General features: G+C 38.8%; 1 protein-coding gene across 1 annotated transcript in view; it reads left to right on the top strand.

The window, feature by feature from the left end:
* LOC127412788 (neurite extension and migration factor-like) overlaps nucleotides 1-19,421 on the top strand; it is a 97,496-nt gene extending 78,075 nt beyond the window's left edge. Inside the window, exon 3 of the mRNA XM_051649427.1 lies at nucleotides 12,341-19,421. Within this exon, the coding sequence (XP_051505387.1) occupies nucleotides 12,639-16,301 (3,663 nt within the window). The 5' untranslated portion in view covers nucleotides 12,341-12,638 and the 3' untranslated portion in view covers nucleotides 16,302-19,421. The remainder of the gene's footprint in view (nucleotides 1-12,340) is intronic.
* Nucleotides 19,422-20,694: the final 1,273 nt, after the last annotated feature.

Here is a 20,694-nt window from a genome sequence, read left to right as displayed (position 1 = left end):
TAAAAGTACAGTGCCAGTGCATTATTAGACACTATCCAAACAGATATAAATCAAATTGAATCCTGAAGTTTAATTTGATGAAGTTTAAAATTTAAAAACTATTATTTTATCTGGCTGCCGTTCAGCCTCTACAAGTATGCGTGGCTACAGCTTGCTGAATGTCCAGGTCCTTCTCTGTCTCTATCACGCACATGCTGAGTCTCTCTGGCGTTTTTTTTTTTTTTTTTTGACATGGGTTCAGAAGACAGTTAGTGAGCATTTTTCGATGCGAAGAGATATGGAAGCTTGCCCCTTTCTCTCCCACACCTGTCTCACCACTTGCAAGTGAAGTCTCCATTCTCCGTACAGTAAATCCGCTCCCGTGTTTATTATGCCCGGGACATGCGTCACACATAGTAAAACCAAAGCAGGTGGCATGTTGATTTTAGCTAACTGTGTGAAAGAGAAAGACCAATGGTACCAGTCAATTTTGGGTAGGGAGAGTCCATTTGAACCTTTACCCGAATATAGCTTTACCCGATTAAAAATGCATCTCTTTCCCTGACAGATGAAGTATTCCACACATTTATTATATTCTTTCAGAAGTAATGGTGGAAGGGTAAGAAGTAGCATGTATGCTAAATAATTAATCTTAGGCGCTATAATCATTTAAAACTAAATTTATTCTACCCAGGATAGACATTTTCAGTTTGCTCCAGTTCTGTAACAGGTTTTGGATGGTATGAATAATTGGTTGGAAGTTGATCTGCATTATTATGTTTAAACCCCTAAGTAGACAATGCCTGATGAGACCCACCTAAATGGCCAGTCAGTTTCCATTACCTTTAGAGAATTTATCCCCGAGCGTGTCTGCTGTGTGCTTTTTCCATTTCCCTTTTTGATTTGTAACTAGTAGCACCTAATAAACATGCAAAAATTAAAAAAATAAATTCTAGAGCAAATAGTTTTCCTAAAAATGTATGTCTACATATGTGGACAGCAGGACAAATAAAAAACTATACAAATAAAAATGAATTTAATTGATTTTACTTTTATGTTACAATGTTTTTTTCTACTTTGGCAAAAAAATCTCAATGTTCTCTCTTTGCACTGTCAAACAAACAAGTGCTAGCCAGTGCTGAAGCATTTTACCAATCAGAGATTAGCATAATTCTGTAAGTAATGTCCAGCATTGTCCAACCATGTTAAAATAAAATGATACATTATAAATTCTGAATCTATGTACTGATTATCATTGTCCCATGTCTACCAAACATGTTGAGTGGTCCAATCATCTGCAGCCTGAAACGGAACTTTTGATAGGAAGTTTTGAATGCACTTGGCTATATAGGAGGGCTATAGGATGCTCCCTTGCTTCCTATTTAGTGAATGACTTCTCCAGTGTGCTGTCTGTCTGCACTAGTCTCAGACGATTCGCAATGCAACATATTTTCATCCTAACTCCATATAAAGCCTCTAAAAAAAAAACAACAACAAAAAAATTCTCAATGTGAAAATGCACAGTAAACATCGAATCTTGTGAAAATCTTGTGCTCTTGTACACATAAGTGTACATTAGAGGAAGACCTATATATCGGATTTACCGATTAATCGGGGCCGATATTTGCATTTTGGAACTATCGGTTATTGGCAAAAATCTATGCCAACAGTTTTTCATTTGTTTATTCCTCATATATAAACCTCATCTGTTGAAATTATAGGCTATAAAAAGTATTTAATTTGTAAGTAAAATATTTGTTGCTGGTGTATTTCAGGTTTGTTTATAGTTAAAAGCCTCACGTTATGCACCAAATCTTACTTTTCTGGTTATAATTGGAATTTTGGTTGCACAATAAACTGCTTTTGGGATTTTATTCATTTTGGACTATTGTAGCTTCAATGTATGTGCCCTTCATAGTAAGGAAAGACTAAGAACTATTTGATCATTCTATAAATCAATTTTAAAATCGGCTGATTAATCGGTTATCAGCTTTCTCATCACCTTAGTTATCGGTATCGGCAAAATCTACTATCGGTCGACCACTAGTGTACATTGTGATTTGCAGCATGGTGTTTTGCAATAAATCACTCAAACAAAAAAAAAAAGGCCATATCGGATGAAACTAGAGACTTTTTCGACTCAAACAGGTTTTAAGGTAAAAACTTAATTAGGGTTCTTACCAGATGTATTTTTGTTGATGTTTCTCCCAAACACAAGCTCAGCTGTGGTTGGCGCCATGTTGTTCTGTCACATGACTCTGTATGTCGAAAGTTTAACCCTTTACTGACAGCCCATAGTCTCCTGAACTGATATCAGTCGGTTTAAATAAAATTGAAGTATGTGTTGCATATAGCGAAGCCAAAATACAACATTTATGCTTGTGTACCTGGGGGCACACAAGGTTAAAGGTATGGGTATAACTTCAGATTTGGTCCATTTAATTTTATAGACTGAAATCTGAGAAAGAGCTATTAATTAGGGAACACATGTTAAGAACTGTTGTTTGTTCATTGCTTGAAATAACTAATACATTGTCAGCATATGACAGTAATTTATGCTCTTGTTGGCCTGCTTTGATACCTTTAATGTTTTAATTACTACACATTGCTATAGCTAATGGTTTTAAAACAATAGCAAAGATAAGGGGTGAGAGGCGGCATCCCTGTTTTGTACCTCTATGGAGTCCAAATTTTGATGAAATTACACAGTTACATATGACCACTGGTTTAGTATATTAATTTTACTCATTTAATGAAAGATGGGCTGAAGCCAAATCTATCCAGTATGCGATAAGAAGCCTCATTCGACCATGCAAAGGCCTTCTCAGTGTCTAGGGAAAAGGCCATGACAGGGTTGTCTCTATTCCTAGCTATCCACATTTGGAGTCTTGTCAGATATCTGATGAAGACCTTCCCCTAACAAAAACCAATGGTTCTGGATGTGAAGTGTGTAATTTCCGCAACACTAGTGTCAATTGCATAAATAATGATTGTTTTCTTCTGACAGGTTTTCCTAAACACTCCCCTCTCTTTAACATAAAAAATTTGTTTTTACAAACTGAGTTACAAGTCAAAGTTTCCTGTGGTAATCAACAGCATATCTCGGATGCTGTCGATAGAGCTATTGAACCCAGAACATTCCCTTCAATTTTCAAGAATAGAGGAAAATACTGCACCTGTTATTCTGCTGGGGTTTAACATTTTAGAATTAATCTGCAGCCTTGGATCAGGGATTTGCTCATTCACTGGCTTCTCAGAGAAGGTCTCTCGTCTGTGCTATTCCGGTCAGCTGCATTGCAAGCTTTACTTTATCATAACCAGACTACTCTACGTTCCAGCTCAGAGATTTGGAACAGCCACACTGTCACAATCTCATAGATACTGTATGTACCTCAGGGAGCCCTACTCTCAGGGACTGAAAAACAGCTTCATTGAGCTCTGGATCACAGGCCAGTTAATCATCCCACAGTTCCTCTGCTCTCCTTACCAACATCCGGTGCAGATAAATTGATCTTTTGCCTCCATTCACAAATGCCAGAGACCTTTAGGGACTGGACTTATGTCTCTAAGCTGATGGATCTCCTATGATGCTGCAGTATTTTCCACACCTCAAGTATTTAAGTGCTTTTGTGGAATAACTTGTGATGAGTGGGCGGAGGGGACACCTGTAAGGTGTCGAAAAATGCTTTTAGTCAGCCATATGATGTGGTCTTGCTTTTGACTAAATGGCAAGCGGTCTGATCCATCTTGCAGCTTAAGGTCGGCTTATACTTTGGTTTTTTTGGGTTCTGGAGCAGTTCGCGCCCGGTCGACCACGTTGCCTTTTAAATACTTTATACTCTTCTGACTGCGAGCGAATACGAACGTGTTGGACACATATGCACTATGACTGCTTTGTGATGCTCTTTTAGTAGTCAACTGCTGGCACATGTGGCGATGATGTGCACAGACGAGGACTGTGCGTGTTTCAAGAATATCTGGGCCGCTGATCACGAAATTTGCATCATGCATACTGTGTGTGGAGCAATCAGCAACGCGGACAACCGAAGTATACTTTGGGCTTTATTCTGTCCAAAAACAACCTACTTAGGGGCTGTTTAGACAGAGCATGTTTTTGAATTGAAAAAAGGTAGACGGAGAGCAATGGATGGAATGGATGTGTTCCGTGTTCAATAGAAGGTAAACTCAACTGACAGTATTTCTGGAATAATGTTGATTACTACAGAAAATAACTCTGACTCGTCCCTTGTTTTTCTTGAGGGACGAGTCCTCGTTTTTAGACACACTATGTCAAAAGTATAGCCACAAGATGTAAACATTATACGTTAACATGATTTTAATGTAATAATATTATACATTTATTTGCACTGTGGCGTAAACCAGATGTTTACTGGCGCTACGTGATGTGTTATTAGGGATGGACATTTTCGAGTAATTTCAATACAAGTTGCGGAACGTTTTTACTCGTACCATGCACTACACTGACGACTTTCACTGTTGCGCACCATCTCTGTGTTTTATATCACCGTCTCCCGCTGAGCATGTTTACATGCGTGCCGACGGCCCCGTTCAGTTCCACTCAGTTGTCTTACTGTAACCACGATTTTTGCTTTTCTTGAAATAAACGAAAGATAAGTCCAAATATATTTGAGGGGAATAAACGATTGAGCTCAACTTGTATTGAACCCAAAATATTCCTTTAAAAATACGGCACTCCTGTGCGACACTGAAAAAAACATGCAAGATGGGGTGCAACCATCAAAGACATCCATCTAACATATATTTACATGGAAAAACAATTAAGCAGCACAGATGGATGCTAAATATGTACAGTCTGAACGGCCCCTTAGACAGGAAGAGACTGTCTTTTTAGGTTTATCTGAAATAAATGATCCCACAATAATAGACTGCCATGAAAAAATGGTCAAGTAAGTAGCTGAGAGAAACATTAAGATTTACATTTAGTTTATTTATTTTAGCCAGCTAATAATATTCCTGTAAAGGTGAAATTTGAAGTTGTTTAAGGTTTATCTGCATTTTTTTATAGGTTCCAAATATTTAAAATTAAATGAAATTAATAAAACAAATCTAAACATGATTAGGTTACGTTAAAACCAAGAACAATTCAAATCAGAGGGGGACATGTTAAAGGGATAGTTCACCAAAAAATAAAATTCTGTCATTTTGGAGCTTGACAGTCGGAGGCAACAGTCTCTTAAGATGTACAGAAAAGAGAAGCTTGGAGATTCTGTTCAATTTCTCATGTTGTGTTTCATGAAAGAAAAGGAAATCTTACAAGTTTGGTGCAACCAATGATTTTTGGGTGATCTATCCTTATGAATGGAATATGAAGGTAGAATTTTCTAATAAAAGTCCATCCATTTATTGTTGCTTTGCACCTGCTTGGAAAACAGTGTACGAACATTGCTTGCTGTTAGAGAAATTAGATAGAAGTTCAAAAAGTCTAAGAAGAAATGGCTTATCTTGAGCCATCAGCTCAAGTCAAAAGTCAAATTAAGATTCAAGACATATCTAGTATTCCAGTACTCTCAATTTAAGTTTCCAGTGACAATTACGTTTTTTGTAGCCTAAAAAGATGAGATCCGTGGCATTCATATTTGAAATGCAGTATTCGCTTATAATCATATTCTTGATCCAATTTCACCATCTGTGTTCCTCGTACAGTAATGTAGTAATTGAGGGTTGTGTGTGGCATGTACGGATAATATGCACCCTAGAGCTAAATCTTTGGAAAACAAGAATCCCATTTGGGCATATTTTTCCTTCTTTGCTGGTGCGAGTTAACCCCAGTCCTAATGCTCGAACAAGGCAGAGGATGTTCACCAGTTTTGCATGAAGCCTGGCAGAGGTTAGGTGCAGGAGAGCACTGCCACCTGCCAAAAGCCAGGGCATCCCCATATGCTCTCCTGTGCTTGCCCATGGATTTATGTGATACAGTCAGTTGTAACTTGATAGAACGCATTATCCTAGCACAACATATTCACAATGATTCAATATTTGGGGTTTGTTTTTCATATGTGGTGGCAGAATGGTAAAGTCTCTGATATTTGATAGCAAAGAGAAAATAACATAATTTCTCTAACCATCCAATATCAGAACCAATTAGTTCACTTATATCAACGCCACATGATGCTTTAGTCCACCGGCATGATAGCTTGTTGGGAAGAGCAGTACTTGCCGGTTTAACAGCTGAGGATTGCCAGCATGCAAGTCTATACCAAGACATAATCACTAAACCATTTTTTTTAATTCACACCTCAGTTACCATTCACTTTCATTGCATCTGTTTTTCATACAATAAACGTGAATCTTGACTAAGGCTAACCTTCATCTTTTTTTGCATTCCATGGATGAAAGTAAATTTTGGCTGAACTGTTTCTTTAATTAGTAACTCAAGTGGGCTCAAAATCCTCTTTTTCGTTATGGCCACTTCTTTCCTTTGACATAATGAGACAGGCAGGTGGATATGGTGTTGGTTATATTGTTCCCGACACGCTGGCCTGACTCTTCCCTTGAGTATGTACTCTGTCTGCCTCAGCTGCTGTAGACTAATTATTTAAAGCAAACAAAATCTCTCTGCTCAAACAAGCCTCCTGCCTCTAATACTCTGCTAATGTTTCTCAACTGCTAATTTGTCTAAACTTTTTGTAATTATGTACTGTTGATTTAGAAAACGAAAAATAAATAAATAACATGAACATGAACATGAAAACCAGTTTGATTATTTACTTTTAAATAAATGTTCTTGGTCTTATTGTGCATAATTTATCAGTACATGTTATTCTAACAAACAAGTTTGTATTATATTTCATCAAAGTGTAATAACTTTCTTTGTCTCTGAAATGACTTCTGCTGACGTAAGGGCTGAAACGATTAGTCGATGTTATCAACAGTGTCAATAATAAAAAAAAATATATATATATATATATATATATTTATTTTTTTTCACCCAATTTGGAATTCCCAATTCCCAGTGCGCTTTTAAGTCCTCATGGTCGTGTAGTGATTTGCCTCAATCCGGGTGGCAGAGGACGAATCCCAACTGCCTCCGCGTCTGAGACCGCCAACCCATGCATCTTATCACGTGGCTTGTTGAGCGCGTTGCCACGGAGACATAGCGTGTGTGGAGGCTTCACGCCATCCACCGCGGCATCCACGCTCAACTCACCACGTGCTACACCGAGAACGAACCACATTATAGCGACCACAAGGAGGTTACCCCATGTGACTCTACCCTCCCTAGCAACCGGGCCAATTTGGTTGCTTAGGAGGCCTGGCTGGAGTCACTCAGCACGCCCTGGTATTCCAACTAGTGAACTAGCGAACTCCAGGGGTGGAAGCCAGCATCTTTTACCACTGAGCTACCCAGGCCCCCAACAATAAAACATTTTTGACAGAAATTGACATTGTCGAATAGTCGTTTGATCTCATTAATTGTTACATGAGATCACATTAAACTCTAATGATGACGCGCGAGAGCAGCATTGCAGTTCGCGCCTGAAAGAGGAGAGGAAGAATTACACAGCTCACAGTCCAGACGCACTCTTAACTTTCCAAACAGCTTCAGGTGATGTAGATCGCAAAGTAAGAGGGAATTATAATGTAAAAATACAAAATAAGTAAATACAGAAGCACTCTCGATGTGGAATAAGTAGAGCTGGAGCTGCCGCTCCACTGAAGCAAAACTTGCATCTTTAATGGAAACACCCCAGCGTTACATCTTTAATGCAGTTATATTTAATGTGTTATAGCTTTATTAAAGTTCAAATAATACGGAATCAAGTCATGTAAATAACTACAACTCCGAAACTGGCATTTCTCTGTGCGGTCAGCGCCTCTTCTGAGTTGCACGAATATCCCGATCTAAGGGGGAGAGATTGAAACTGCACCCGGCTGATGAACACTGTCGTGGGGATGCTCATTCCTCGAGCGTGCACTTGATGCAGCTAGATTATAACGTGATGGCTCGCGACTTATTGAATCATAATATATGTGTCACTGTGCATTTCTTATCGTGAAGAAAATTGGCAATACGCAGCTTAATTAATAAGAGAGAGTTTGTTTTTTTGTGAGTTAAAGATGGATTGAAGTGAACAGAAAGGTGAGAGAGGGCAGTCTTCACCCCATTATACACTGCAACAAAATACGTTTTTGATTTGTTTTTGTTTTGGCTTGTTTTCCAATATAAATATCTAAAACTCCTTTAAAACTATGTAAATTTTCTTTTGCAGCTATACTGCAGAAGACTTTTTATTTATTTTTTATCTGAGAATATTGAATATAATATTAAAAATACAAATATTTTAAAATACACTATATTGCCAAAAGTATTCGCTCATCTGCCTTTAGACGCATTTGAACTTAAGTGACATCCCATTCTTAATCCATAGGGTTTAATATGACATCGGCCCACCCTTTGCAGCTATAACAGCTTCAACTCTTCTGGGAAGGCTTTCCACAAGGTTTAGGAGTGTGTTTATGGGAATTTTTTGACCATTCTTCCAGAAGCGCATTTGTGAGGTCAGACACTGATATTGGACGAGAAGGCCTGGCTCGCAGTCTTCACTCTAATTCATCCCAAAGGTGCTCTATCGGGTTGAGGTAAGGACTCTGTGCAGGCCAGTCAAGTTCTTCCACACCAAACTCACTCATCCATGTCTTTATGGACCTTGCTTTGTGCACTGGTGCGCAGTCATGTTGGAACAGGAAGGGGCCATCCCCAAACTGTTCCCACAAAGTTGGGAGCATGGAATTGTCCAAAATCTCTTGGTATGCTGAAGCATTCAGAGTTCCTTTCACTGGAACTAAGGGGCCAAGCCCAGCTCCTGAAAAACAACCCCACACCATAATCCCCCCTCCACCAAACTTCACAGTTGGCACAATGCAGTCAGACAAGTACCGTTCTCCTGGCAACTGCCAAACCCAGACTCGTCCATCAGACTGCCAGATGGAGAAGCGTGATTCGTCACTCCAGAGAACGCGTCTCCACTGCTCTAGAGTCTAGTGGCGGCGTGCTTTACACCACTGCATCCGATGCTTTGCATTGCACTTGGTGATGTATGGCTTGGATGCAGCTGCTCGGCCATGGAAACCCATTCCATGAAGCTCTCTACACACTGATCTTGAGCTAATCTGAAGGCCACATGAACTTTGGAGGTCTGTAGCGATTGACTCTGCAGAAAGTTGGCGACCTCTGCGCACTATGCGCCTCAGCATCCGCTGACCCCGCTCTGTCATTTTACATGGCCTACCACTCGTGGCTGAGTTGCTGTCATTCCCCATCGCTTCCACTTTGTTATAATACCACTGACAGTTGACTGTGGAATATTTAGTAGCGAGGAAATTTCACGACTGGACTTGTTGCACAGGTGGCATCCTATCACAGTACCACGCTGGAATTCACTGAGCTCCTGAGAGCGGACCATTCTTTCACAAATGTTTGTAGAAGCAGTCTGCATGCCTAGGTGCTTCATTTTATACACCTGTGGCCATGGAAGTGATTGGAACACCTGAATTCAATTATTTGGATGGGTGAGCGAATATTTTGGCAATATAGTGTATCTAAAAATCCTTTAAAAAAAAGATGCATTCACCACAGAAGCAGCAGATAAGATATTTAGACTTGCTTTTAGAGAACAGATCTTGAATATAAGTATATTTTGCAGAAGAATAACCAAGTGAAAAAATACACTTATATAAAAAATACACTTATATTTAAGATACATTCTCTAAAAGCAAGTCTAAATATCTTATATGTTGCTTCTCAAGTAAATGTATCTTGTTTTGAGGACTTTTAGACAATTTTAAATGGAAAACAAGACAAAAACACTTGATAACAACAGGATTTTTTGCAGTGAATTTCTTTACTGAATTAAACTTAATGAAAAGTATTTTTTCCCTTTAATTCAGTGAATGTCATTTAGAGGTATTTTTAAAAGATGATTTTGTCCTCTTTATTGTTAGTAAGCACGTTTAATACAACCTTTTAAGTCAGGGCACAAGCTGAATAATCAGTTAAGAGCTAATGATTAATCGTTGCAATAATCGCCGAATAGTCAAATAATCGTTCTAATAATCGTTAGATTTATATATTTATTTTTTTATCACCTTTTCTCCCCAATTTTGGAATGCCCAATTCCCACTACTTAGTAGGTCCTCATGGTGGCGCGGTTACTCACCTCAATCCGGGTCACGGAGGACAAGTTTCAGTTGCCTCCGCTTCTGAGACCGTCAATCCGCACATCTTATCACGTGACTTGTTGTGCATGACACCATGGAGACTCGCAGCATGTGGAGGTTCATGCTACTTTCCGGGATCCACGCACAACTTACCACGCGCTACATTGAGAGCGAGAACCACTTAATCGCGACCACGAGGAGGTTACCCCATGTGACTCTACCCTCCCTAGCAACCGGGCCAATTTGGTTGCTTAGGAGACCTGGCTGGAGTCACTCAGCACACCCTGGATTCGAACTTGCAACTCCAGGGGTGGTAGTCAGCGTCAGTACTTGCTGAGCTACCCAAGCCCCGATTAATAATCGTTAGTTGCAGCCCTAGCTGATGTAACCAAGGCCACGTGGAAGAGGAAAATAATATGGACCAATTATGTAATGGCCTACTTTTCATTATCCTATCAAATCCTGATGGATAAAATCAAGTGCCGCCTTACATTACTTTCCCAATTAATATTCTCTTTCAATTTGTAATATTGCAGAGCTAAAAGTAATTTCCGGGTTCAATACAAGTTTAGCTCAATAGACAGCATTTGTGGCATAATGTTGATTACCACAAAAAAAGTAATTTCATCCATAAACACTAAACGCTAATCAAAAAAGTTTAGCCACACAAACATGATTTTAGTGTTATAAAATTGCTTACTAACCTTATCTGTGTAAAGCTAAATCCAATACCGGGATTATAGGGTTTAGCAGTGTTATGTCGGCATGAAAAAAAGTTGTAATATTGAATATAACTTTACACAGATATGGTTAGTAAGTAGAGCTGTCAGAATAAACGCGTTAACGCAAGCAATTAATTTAAAACGTTTAACATGTTAATTTTTCTTAATTGCGATTAACGCATTTATCGTTAATACAGCATAAACACTGTTGTGAAGGGCGGAACCGTTGTAATGTGTCCATCCGGAGTCATTACACTGATGCACATGCCATAGCCCTTCTACCAAGCATACGTGGTGGTCCCATAGACATTCTATGGGCAGAACTCTTAACACACTAAAGCTTTCTCCAATGATAGAGCCGCGGAGGTTGTTATCTCATTAAATTAAAGAATCTCCGGCAGTGCTTCCCTGTCAGTGATAAAATGAAAGGAGCTCTTAGCACTATTTAATGTACAAAACAAGCCCAGATGTGACTTGTGACAGAAATCAAGTATTTTTCAGCCTATGTAAGGCGCATGGTGAGTTCAAAGCGGCGCTCAGCGCTGGTGTTGCCACCCTGACGCGAATCATGAGTGCATCTTCACAATTGCTGTAACAAAATGGATAGCCACAGTCTACTGGCAGATTAATATTGTGGAGGATGAGAATTTAAGAGATTTAATGCCCATTGCAATGAATATAAAACCTATGTGGGGACTAGTTCTTTCAATTAGTCAAACTCCCACTTAAACTTTGGGAAACGTTTGATGTGACTTGAATTGGTGATATTTTAGTGCATTTCTGTGTTTATATTGTGGAAGGCTTTGTTTTGAAAATGTTAATAAAGCATTATATTGCTACATATTGTTTTGCTTTCTTCCAAAGATGGAAATAAATAAATTTTGACAAAAAAAAAAAAAAAAAAAGTATAGTGTCAAATTTCAGCACTTTCAAAATCTGTGATTAATCGCGATTAACTACGAAAAAATATGCGATTAATCATGATTAAAAGTTTTAATCGTCTGACAGCACTATTAATAAGTAATTCTATCACACTAAAACCATGTTAACATGCCTAATGTTTACATCTTGTTGCTATACTTTTGAAATGGTGTGCATTTTAGCGTTTATGAACTGGCCACAATCACTTCCATTGTAAGTGCATTACTGTAACGAGGGAAGAGTCAAAATTATTTATTGTGGTTATTAACATTATGCCAAAAATGCTGTCCATTGAGCTTAACTTGTATTAAACCCTGAACATTCCTGCATCAACATTATGCCACAAATGCTGTCCATTGAGCTTAACTTGTATTAAACCCTGAACATTCCTTTAAATGCATTGCAAATGCCATTTATTGCTGTCTTTTAAAGTAGTTCTATTGTATATGTAATGTATTATTGTAGTATTAGTTATCATTTTCAACAGTATTAATCTGTGCTTGTCTCTCTTTTTCTAGGATCACACGATCTGAAGAATTATCCAAACTCGTATGGTGCCATAGATGCTGCCTTACACATGCCCTCCAAGGCTGCAAAGTGAGCGTACAGAGAGGCAATTCATACTGCCACAGCATTACATTGGCCTTAACGGACCAACACGTCCCACGGCCACTGTCAACACAGAACCTGGTGAGAGGACCGGACCACGTTACAGATGAGTTCTGAAGCCACACAATATCCCTCACACCCTGTATTGCCAAGGGTGTGAGCCACCTTAGGCCTTTCAGAGAAGTCCGCATCCAACCCTATTTAACTATGATAGAGCCTGCAAGTATTCCTGGGCTGACACAGGACTGTCTGATTCAGCAGAGCCGCACCTGTCCTGGCTGCTTCATTGAGACCAAGGATGGGTCAAATGTAGAACCCAGTATTAACCTTAAAATGGCTGACATGAACAGGGACTACAGCAGCTGCCCGATCTCTGAAATCAACATGCAGTGCATGAGCACAAGTGAGACAGGTTATGGAGACCAGCTCCTCTCTGATCAGCTTTTGAGCTTTCCTGTCCCCAAAAGCCAATTGGTGGAGAAGAAGGACACAGAGAAAGCAGACTTAGATGATCCAGCCTCCAAAAACCTGTATGAGGGCTTGCTATTAGACAAGTGCAATGGAGTGGACGGCTTGCTCAACAATCCGAATCAGGACTGGGGCTACTTTGAGTCCTTCATCAGTGAGAGTAAGATGGAATTGCTGGATCTCTGCTCTAAGAATGAGCTATCCGCAAACCTCTTCTCAGAGGATGACGTGGACAATTACATGTTTGATGATGATGACGATTCCACCCTGAGCAGCGACGTTTGCTCGCTTAAGATCCGCTACGAGTCCTTCCAGGACAATATGAGGGAAAAAACCAATGTCCTACAAGAGGAGACGCAGTTCAACTTTTTCCCAAGTGTCATGGTGAACTGCACAAAGAAAGAAAGTGGTGTGATAAAACAAGTTGGGGATGAGCTACCACCAAAACCAGAGGAGCTTGGTCAAAATGACAGCAAAGGTGATGGTAGTGACAGCTCCATAGAGCAGACACCTGATTACAACCGTAAAATTAACTACTTCATCGATTCAAGCAACTCGGCTGATGACTCTGGGGAGTATAGCGATGACAGCTCCTCCACCATTTCCTCATTTGACACCTTCCAAAACAACAGGCCTAAAAACATGTTCTCACAAAAGAACGCAAGCTGCTCCAACCATCTGAACTATGGATTGCGGGCCAAGAGAAAAGTTAGGTACAGTGATGACTACTTGTATTACGTTGACTCCATTGAGGGTGAAAAAAACATGGAGAAGCAAGAGAAGCCACCTACTGGTCCAAAGCAAGAAGTGGATGATGACTGGCGCCCTAAAAAGAGACGAAAATGCTCTCGCAAGGATCCACCTGTAATAATCAAATACATTATCATTAACAGGTTCAAAGGAGAGAAATGCATGGCCGTAAAGCTTGGCAAAATTGATTCAGCCAATGAGACTGTAATCTTAAATAAGGACACAATCAACAAATATGAAAAGCTTTCTCCTCTGAAAGATTTCTGGCAGGAGAAAGAGAGAGAAAAAGAGAAACAGCTTAAGCTGGCAGCAGGAGATAAACACAATTCCCACCATCGCACCTTTAGTTCCAGTCCCCCCAAACAGAAATACAAGCTAGCAAACAGGCTTAGGATTCAGAGAATTCAAACAGTGGAGCAATCACCCAACACGCAGGGCCTCTTTGCCTCTGATCTCAGGCAGGAGGTTGCTTCTACAGATAAGACTGCCTCCATAAGAAGGCCATTAACAATAGCCACCAGCTGTGCCGGCACATTAGACCCAAATGACATCATACGCACTGGTGCCCTGAAGAGCAGATCCCAAGAGAGGGAGGAAAGGAGAATAGGAAATAAAATATTCAGAATTAAGAAATTCAGAAGCGAAGCCAGACTTAGAAGCAAGAAAATGAGAGACCTTGCGGAGAATAGCGAGAGCATGACAGACCTGACAGAAGTTTGCACACTGCCGAAAAACACGGGCGCTGTAGGAGGTGCCGAAGACAAAAAAGTCAGCGCAGCTGCACACAGTCCCCATTTGTGTGAGAGTCAAACAGCTAATACCGCTGAAAAATTTGCTTTTGTGTCTACCACCTGCTCCCCCAACAAAGGGACATCATCTGAGAATGTGGCCACAAGTGTCCCCCTTATCCCTGGAGGCTACCTACAAACGTTATTAGATGCTTCGGATTCTTCTGGAGGTAGCACTGGAATCTTGTTTTTACCTCAACAGTTAGGGTTAGTAACCCATACTCAACTAGATGTTTCTTTGGAAAAGAGGCAATTTGCCTCAATTCAGCTAGCACAAAGCTGTGTACTTTCTCCACCATCAGAATCTGAGCTCCAACAGTCACCACAGAATTGTCCTAATCTTGCCCAGATGTGGCACCCCCAACTTGGTCCCCATCAGCATTTTGTCACTGCAGATATTGCAGAAACTGTGATTCAACCCAACAGCTTCACCGGCGAAATGGCCATGCCAATGTGCGAGGGTCTCACAGTGTCAAGCTACAACCAACTGAGTCTAGAGAGCAACAGAATGCTTTATGAAAAGAATTACTTACCCGAGCAGCCATTGCCTCCTGATGCTGAGTTTCATGCTTGTCAGGGGCAACCACAGTTTCAAAGAGCCACAGTGCACACCGACAATGGCAGGCTCATCAGTTTCGACTCAGTCGGCTCACTGTCAGCTACTTCTAGCAATTACAGTTCTCTGAGTCTTAAGACCAGTGAGAAAGATGGCGAGGAAGATGTGAACGAGAACTTTCTGGCCCACTGCAGTCCCAAACTGGTGATTCAGCAGAGTATCGATGCAATCACACCCCTGAGGGAGTCCACAGACTTGCTGGATATTTCCAACTTCACTCCAGATAAATTCAGACACACTTCATTGTCTGAGCTTTCTCCTCCAGAGACACCCAATTTATCCCCTCAGGTTATGTCCCGTGAGATGAAGATCGCTGTAAAGGACAATGACCTCCAGAAAGGGGCTAAAATGTCATGCACCAAAGATGTGAATTGGGGCTGCAACATGATAGAGCAGCACGATTTGGCTGGATATTCAGTGGATGGTCACGAGTACCAATTGCACGTTTTTAATGGTGAAGACAACTTAAGCCTAGACAAGAAAGAGGCAAATCAAGCTGACTTTGATGCAAAGGGGGCCAAGTCAAAGAAGAAAAATAGCAACAAACAGACTGCAGGGCAATATACAAAAAAAAGCAAAGCCCCAAGAGCTCCTAAAGCAGAGAAGGTCAAAGTTCCACGTCAGACTTCACGAACATCTAAAAAGTTGAAGGCCTTATTGGATGAGAAGGGTGGTAAAGGCCAGGCTGTGGGCGTAACTCAGCTGCTAAAAGACAGCGGCTCTGAAGAATGGACTGGAAGTCAAGTCCACGATGAGCAACGAGAGTTTGAAGAGCCATCCAACATCTTATCAAACATTGTTTCAGGGATGGCCGAGGTGCAGCGATTTATGATGGCCTCTATAGAGCCAGTTTGGGGTCCAGCTGCAAATATGTGCCTGCCCTCAGAGGCAAACAGCCTAAAGTTAAAAACTCTCAAAATCCTAGCAGGAACCTCATCCGACTCTAAAAAGAAAGGCACTGGGGTGTCTGGGGGAACAAAGGTCAGAAAAGGTGGGACAAAACGTGGCAAGAATCAGGCAAAGTTTAACACCTCCCTTCCCTTTTTTCCCCAGTTGGCTCTCGGCTGCAACATGTTTGACAAGCCTAACCTTGGCGTTCCTGGTATCAATGGGCCCGCACACAAAAAGATGTACCGCCACAAAACAAGTGCAAAATTCCCTCGGATTGACAATCTAAAGGGTACGCAAGATGAACGAGACCCAAATAAGGACATATCATTAATGGCTTCTTTTGAAAAACTGAGGTAATATTTTATATCTAGCTGCTGATGCACGTTCCTCACTATTCCCATTTCCTTCTCATTTCCTGACATACCTACACTGACTTGAGACCAGAGATGCATGGAATTATGTTATCCTTTAGTATCCCCACCTTCTTTTTGCCTCCGACGAAGATTTTGATATCTTGCATGAATAACTTATTGTACTTGCAAACTACCTATTGATTAATCGTGCAAGGCTTGATTGAGATTTTCAATGACCATGGCTGCATTTTTTCTTCTGGATTCTTGTTTTTGTTTTGTTTTTCTTCCTTGCAATTGTTGATTCATTTTTGTCTGAAGAATAGGAAAAACTTTAATAAGTGCAAATTCTCTTTTTGGACCCTTTTTTTTTTTTTTGTTATTTTCTCAAGTGAATTTTGCTACCCTTATGTAATTATATTTCTTCAAACATGTAGCTTATTAAAAAGTCTTTGTGTGAAGCAAGCTCCTCATTTGATTATGTATGCAGAAACAGATGCCCTTTCCTCTATTTTTACCCTTTTACTGCTTGTCTTTTTTTAAGTGGGAAATGCTCAGCCCCTTGTCTAGGATAATCAACATAATTGGTAATACCCTAAATATCAATAGCACACAATGAGACCATTTTGTATTGAAAACATATCAGATTAACATTGTTTCTTGTTTTTGGAATGTACTTATTTTCTCTCTATCTACTATGCTTTTTACAGGAGTTGTACTGGAAATTGTCTTTGAGGGTCATTTCTATGCCATGGAAATCCCAAAATGTCTTTTTTACTTTAAATTAAATAATAATAATAATGATATATATTATAGATTACAACAGTATATTATTAAAAATAGATTATTATTATTGTTGTTGTTATTATTATTATTATTATTATTATTCAGTGTCACTGTACAGAAATGCACTGTTTAAAGCAAAACATGGATCCTATCAGTGTGCCAAATGGGAACTCTCTGTGCACATTTATTATCTGTATAAATACTTGCTGTTTCATTTACTACCCTGATCAAGTCTTAACAAGCGCTGACATTTCTCTTTGGTTAGTATTTTGTTTTGTTTTGTTTTCTTTCGGGACCCTATCGTTTGAAGAGCACCTGCAGCTGATAGTGGTACAACCACTCAACCAAAACTACTAGACTCTGAACTTTCTTACTTGTGTCACCTTACTTGCCAAATTCAATGTACCTCAGCACCACTTCTGCTTAGAATGAAAGAGAGAAGCAGAGATGGACTCTTCTAAACATGGAAGAGAACATTGATAATGTTAATAGAACATCATGTACTTTTGTTTTGTGAATTTAAGTTGAAAGAGTACTTTTGATGGTAAAAAAAAAAAAACACATTTCCACATTTAAACAATTCTCAGTCATTTTACCATAAATGAAGGATTGTGGGATTCAAAAGTGTAAGTCCACTTTGAAAATCTGTGATTTAAAATCGGTTTTATATCTGTAAAAGAAAAGGTCATGTTTTAGGATTTCTAAAAAAATGAATGAGAAATATTTAAGTTTCTTTACATTAGTCAAATGTAAGCTAATTTGTGACATTGACCATGTTAAAGCGGAAGTGTGTAAATTTTCATTTTTAAAATATTTTTTCGCCTATCCCAGCTTAATATGCAGAGACAACTACAAGTAGGCCATTCGTAGGTTAAATTTCTTGAAAACTAAACACTGTGTCTTTGTGGCGCTATAAAAAGTGTTCTGTTTGTTTTGAGTGACTCTGAGTGGCCCAACACAACTTTGACTCATCAATGGCATGAGTTGGGGGCGGGAGGTCAGATTTTCAGATTTCCTCCATGGTTTTGGAACATTCTTAAATCATGCTTGGATAACATCGGTTATCATGGGTTTTGCTAAAAGGGGGAGATACATATAGACACCAAATATACTTTTGAACCGCACCGTAGCTCATAACATGTTTTAAGTAGAATCAACCTGTATGAGCTTAGGTGAACATGCTATGTTTTTTTGGGGCATATAATTAGAACATTACCCCAACAAGTTTAGGTTTTCACAAAATTTCACCTCACTTTATTGCTGTATAGAACATTTAAAACCAAATCAGTGCTTTAGAAAGCATTGAATGCTTTGGCATTTACCAGTTTCATAGATGGCACCTCTGATTTCAAATGAGTTGTTCCAAGAGAATATCTCAGGTAAAGTAATGCCTTACCTATAGCTTTCACCTTTCAACTCAGCCCCCGCTGCCGCCATGTTTAAGACCAGAATGATGCTGAAGTGGAACTGCACATGGGCTGTATGCCCGCCTTGTCTGCCTTGTCTCATTTCTGCCTGTTGTCAACTGAATGTACTTAACGTTTTTTACTATGTGCCACTGTTAAGCTGCCTCCTACTGGTGCTAAGAGGGTAATTTTATTCGCCCACAAATCATGAAACGAGGAATACTAGAAGTGAAAACCCTGTTCCCTCTCTTTATGAATGTACAATATATGGTTCTGTTTGATGTATTCACAACATTGTCATTAATTGGAATTGTTTTTGCCTTTTTGTTGGAGAACATACTGAGCTTTATAAATATTGTCTAGAGTTGATAACAGAGGGATTCTTAACTCTTGACATGACAAAAATATTGTATATTTTTCTCTGTGCCAATTTGTAAGATATTTTGTAAGTGTATATTTTTATTAGAAAGTGCTGTGAAGTATTAGTGTGCGTGTGTGTGTGAGAGAGAGAGAGAGAGAGAGAGAGAGAGTAACCTTTTTTGTGCCTCTGTAGGCAGTGAAAAGGATGTACAATTACAAGATTTTGGTTTTAAAAACCAAAATATTAAGGAACACAAAAAAGAAAACCAATCTACATTTTGTTGCAAGTTTTGTAAGAGGAAAATGATCTTGTTGTGAGAGTGTTTGTGTTATTGTGGAAAACACATAGTCAAAAAAAATAAATAAAAACGAACGAAAAAAACATTGTGAACTATTTGCTGTTTTATAGATTTTCTTGTAAATTATTCTTGTATAATTTTATGTTGTATTTGTTGCAAAGGTTTTAAATATTTGTGATCAAGCCTGTATGGTGAAATGTAATATTGGTAACTTGCTGAATTTTGTAATAATGTTTATGGAGTACCTATACAAATTAAAATGAGATTTTGAATGCTGCTTTTTGCAAGTTGTCAAATTTCTTCAATCACTGTTTAGACTGTTTATGCATAAAGAAAATATGGTAGGTTATGCTACTAAATGAGATCTGGACATTGTGTTTCTTTGACATTTTTAATAACAGTTCTTGTGTGTTCAGCAAACAGTTTAATTAAATGTATGTTTTCGCATTTCGACTTTATCTGTGATCTCGACTGTCATCATTAGCATGGCAATGTTAACAGTCGAGAGAATTAATGAGTTCCAACAACTGATGCAGATTTTTATTTTGGTTTTTAACAAACCACTGTATGATATATTCTTGATTACTTTGGCTTGTATTTTAGTAGCAGATAACAATTAGATTAGGTTAGACCAACGCAATCTTATTTCTTGTTTCATTAGCATATCCTTCAGAATTTTATTTTTCTTGATAGCCTTATTTATAAATCGTGAAAGGACAATTTAGGCTAATTTAGAGTATAGGTCTTCTGGGAATTCTATGCATACTGAAAATTCACTTTGTTTAAAAAAAAAAAAAAAGCACTGAAGTTCGTGTGTTTCTTTTAGAATATTAAGATGTTCTTAAACGTTTTACTTGATCATAATAAATCTAAACTTTTCATTTAAATTGCTCCCACGCAGTGACAAGTTTGAATCCTCCGAGTATAAATATATCAACTTGAAAACATTATTTTCTGTTTATTGCACTAAGAGAAAATAAGAAACCTGTCTATTTTGGATTTGACAGACACTGTGCTAGTGATGCATATAACCTCTGGCATGTTTTGGTTAAAAGAAATGCCAAGCATTGATCTCAGTTCTCTACATGAGAACGTGACAGTGTCACTATTTGCAGATCTCTGAATTAATCTAAGTGGGAGTTTGTCACTGACATTGCCAGGTGCTTCATTAATGTCTCGTAATAAAATAAGACTTTTAAGTACTTCTTAAATATTATTATTCATTACCTTATCAGTAAGTTCAGAAAAGAAAATCTTAAATATAACACTACAAATTGCATTTGTTCAGGATTAATATGCATGGTCATGATTTGTTATAACTCATATTCATGTTTCATATTCAGGTACTGCTTCTATATTCGTAAGAGTAAAACATTGTAAGCACGTTTAATAATGAACCATAATTTTATAACTTAAAGGTGCTGTAAACGATTATTTTTATGGAAAGATATGCAAAAAAATGTCCTACACCCTGAAAGATATTAAATAAATAGGCCTAAGTGTCGTGTGATATCTCACCGGTCTCTGTGACAGCTCTAGACTCTGTAAA

Source organism: Myxocyprinus asiaticus, chromosome 22, assembly GCF_019703515.2.
Source record: "Myxocyprinus asiaticus isolate MX2 ecotype Aquarium Trade chromosome 22, UBuf_Myxa_2, whole genome shotgun sequence".
Classification (NCBI taxonomy): Eukaryota; Metazoa; Chordata; class Actinopteri; order Cypriniformes; family Catostomidae; genus Myxocyprinus; species Myxocyprinus asiaticus.
The sequence above is the reverse complement of the archived record's forward strand: the minus strand, read 5'-3'. Positions and strand labels throughout refer to the sequence as shown.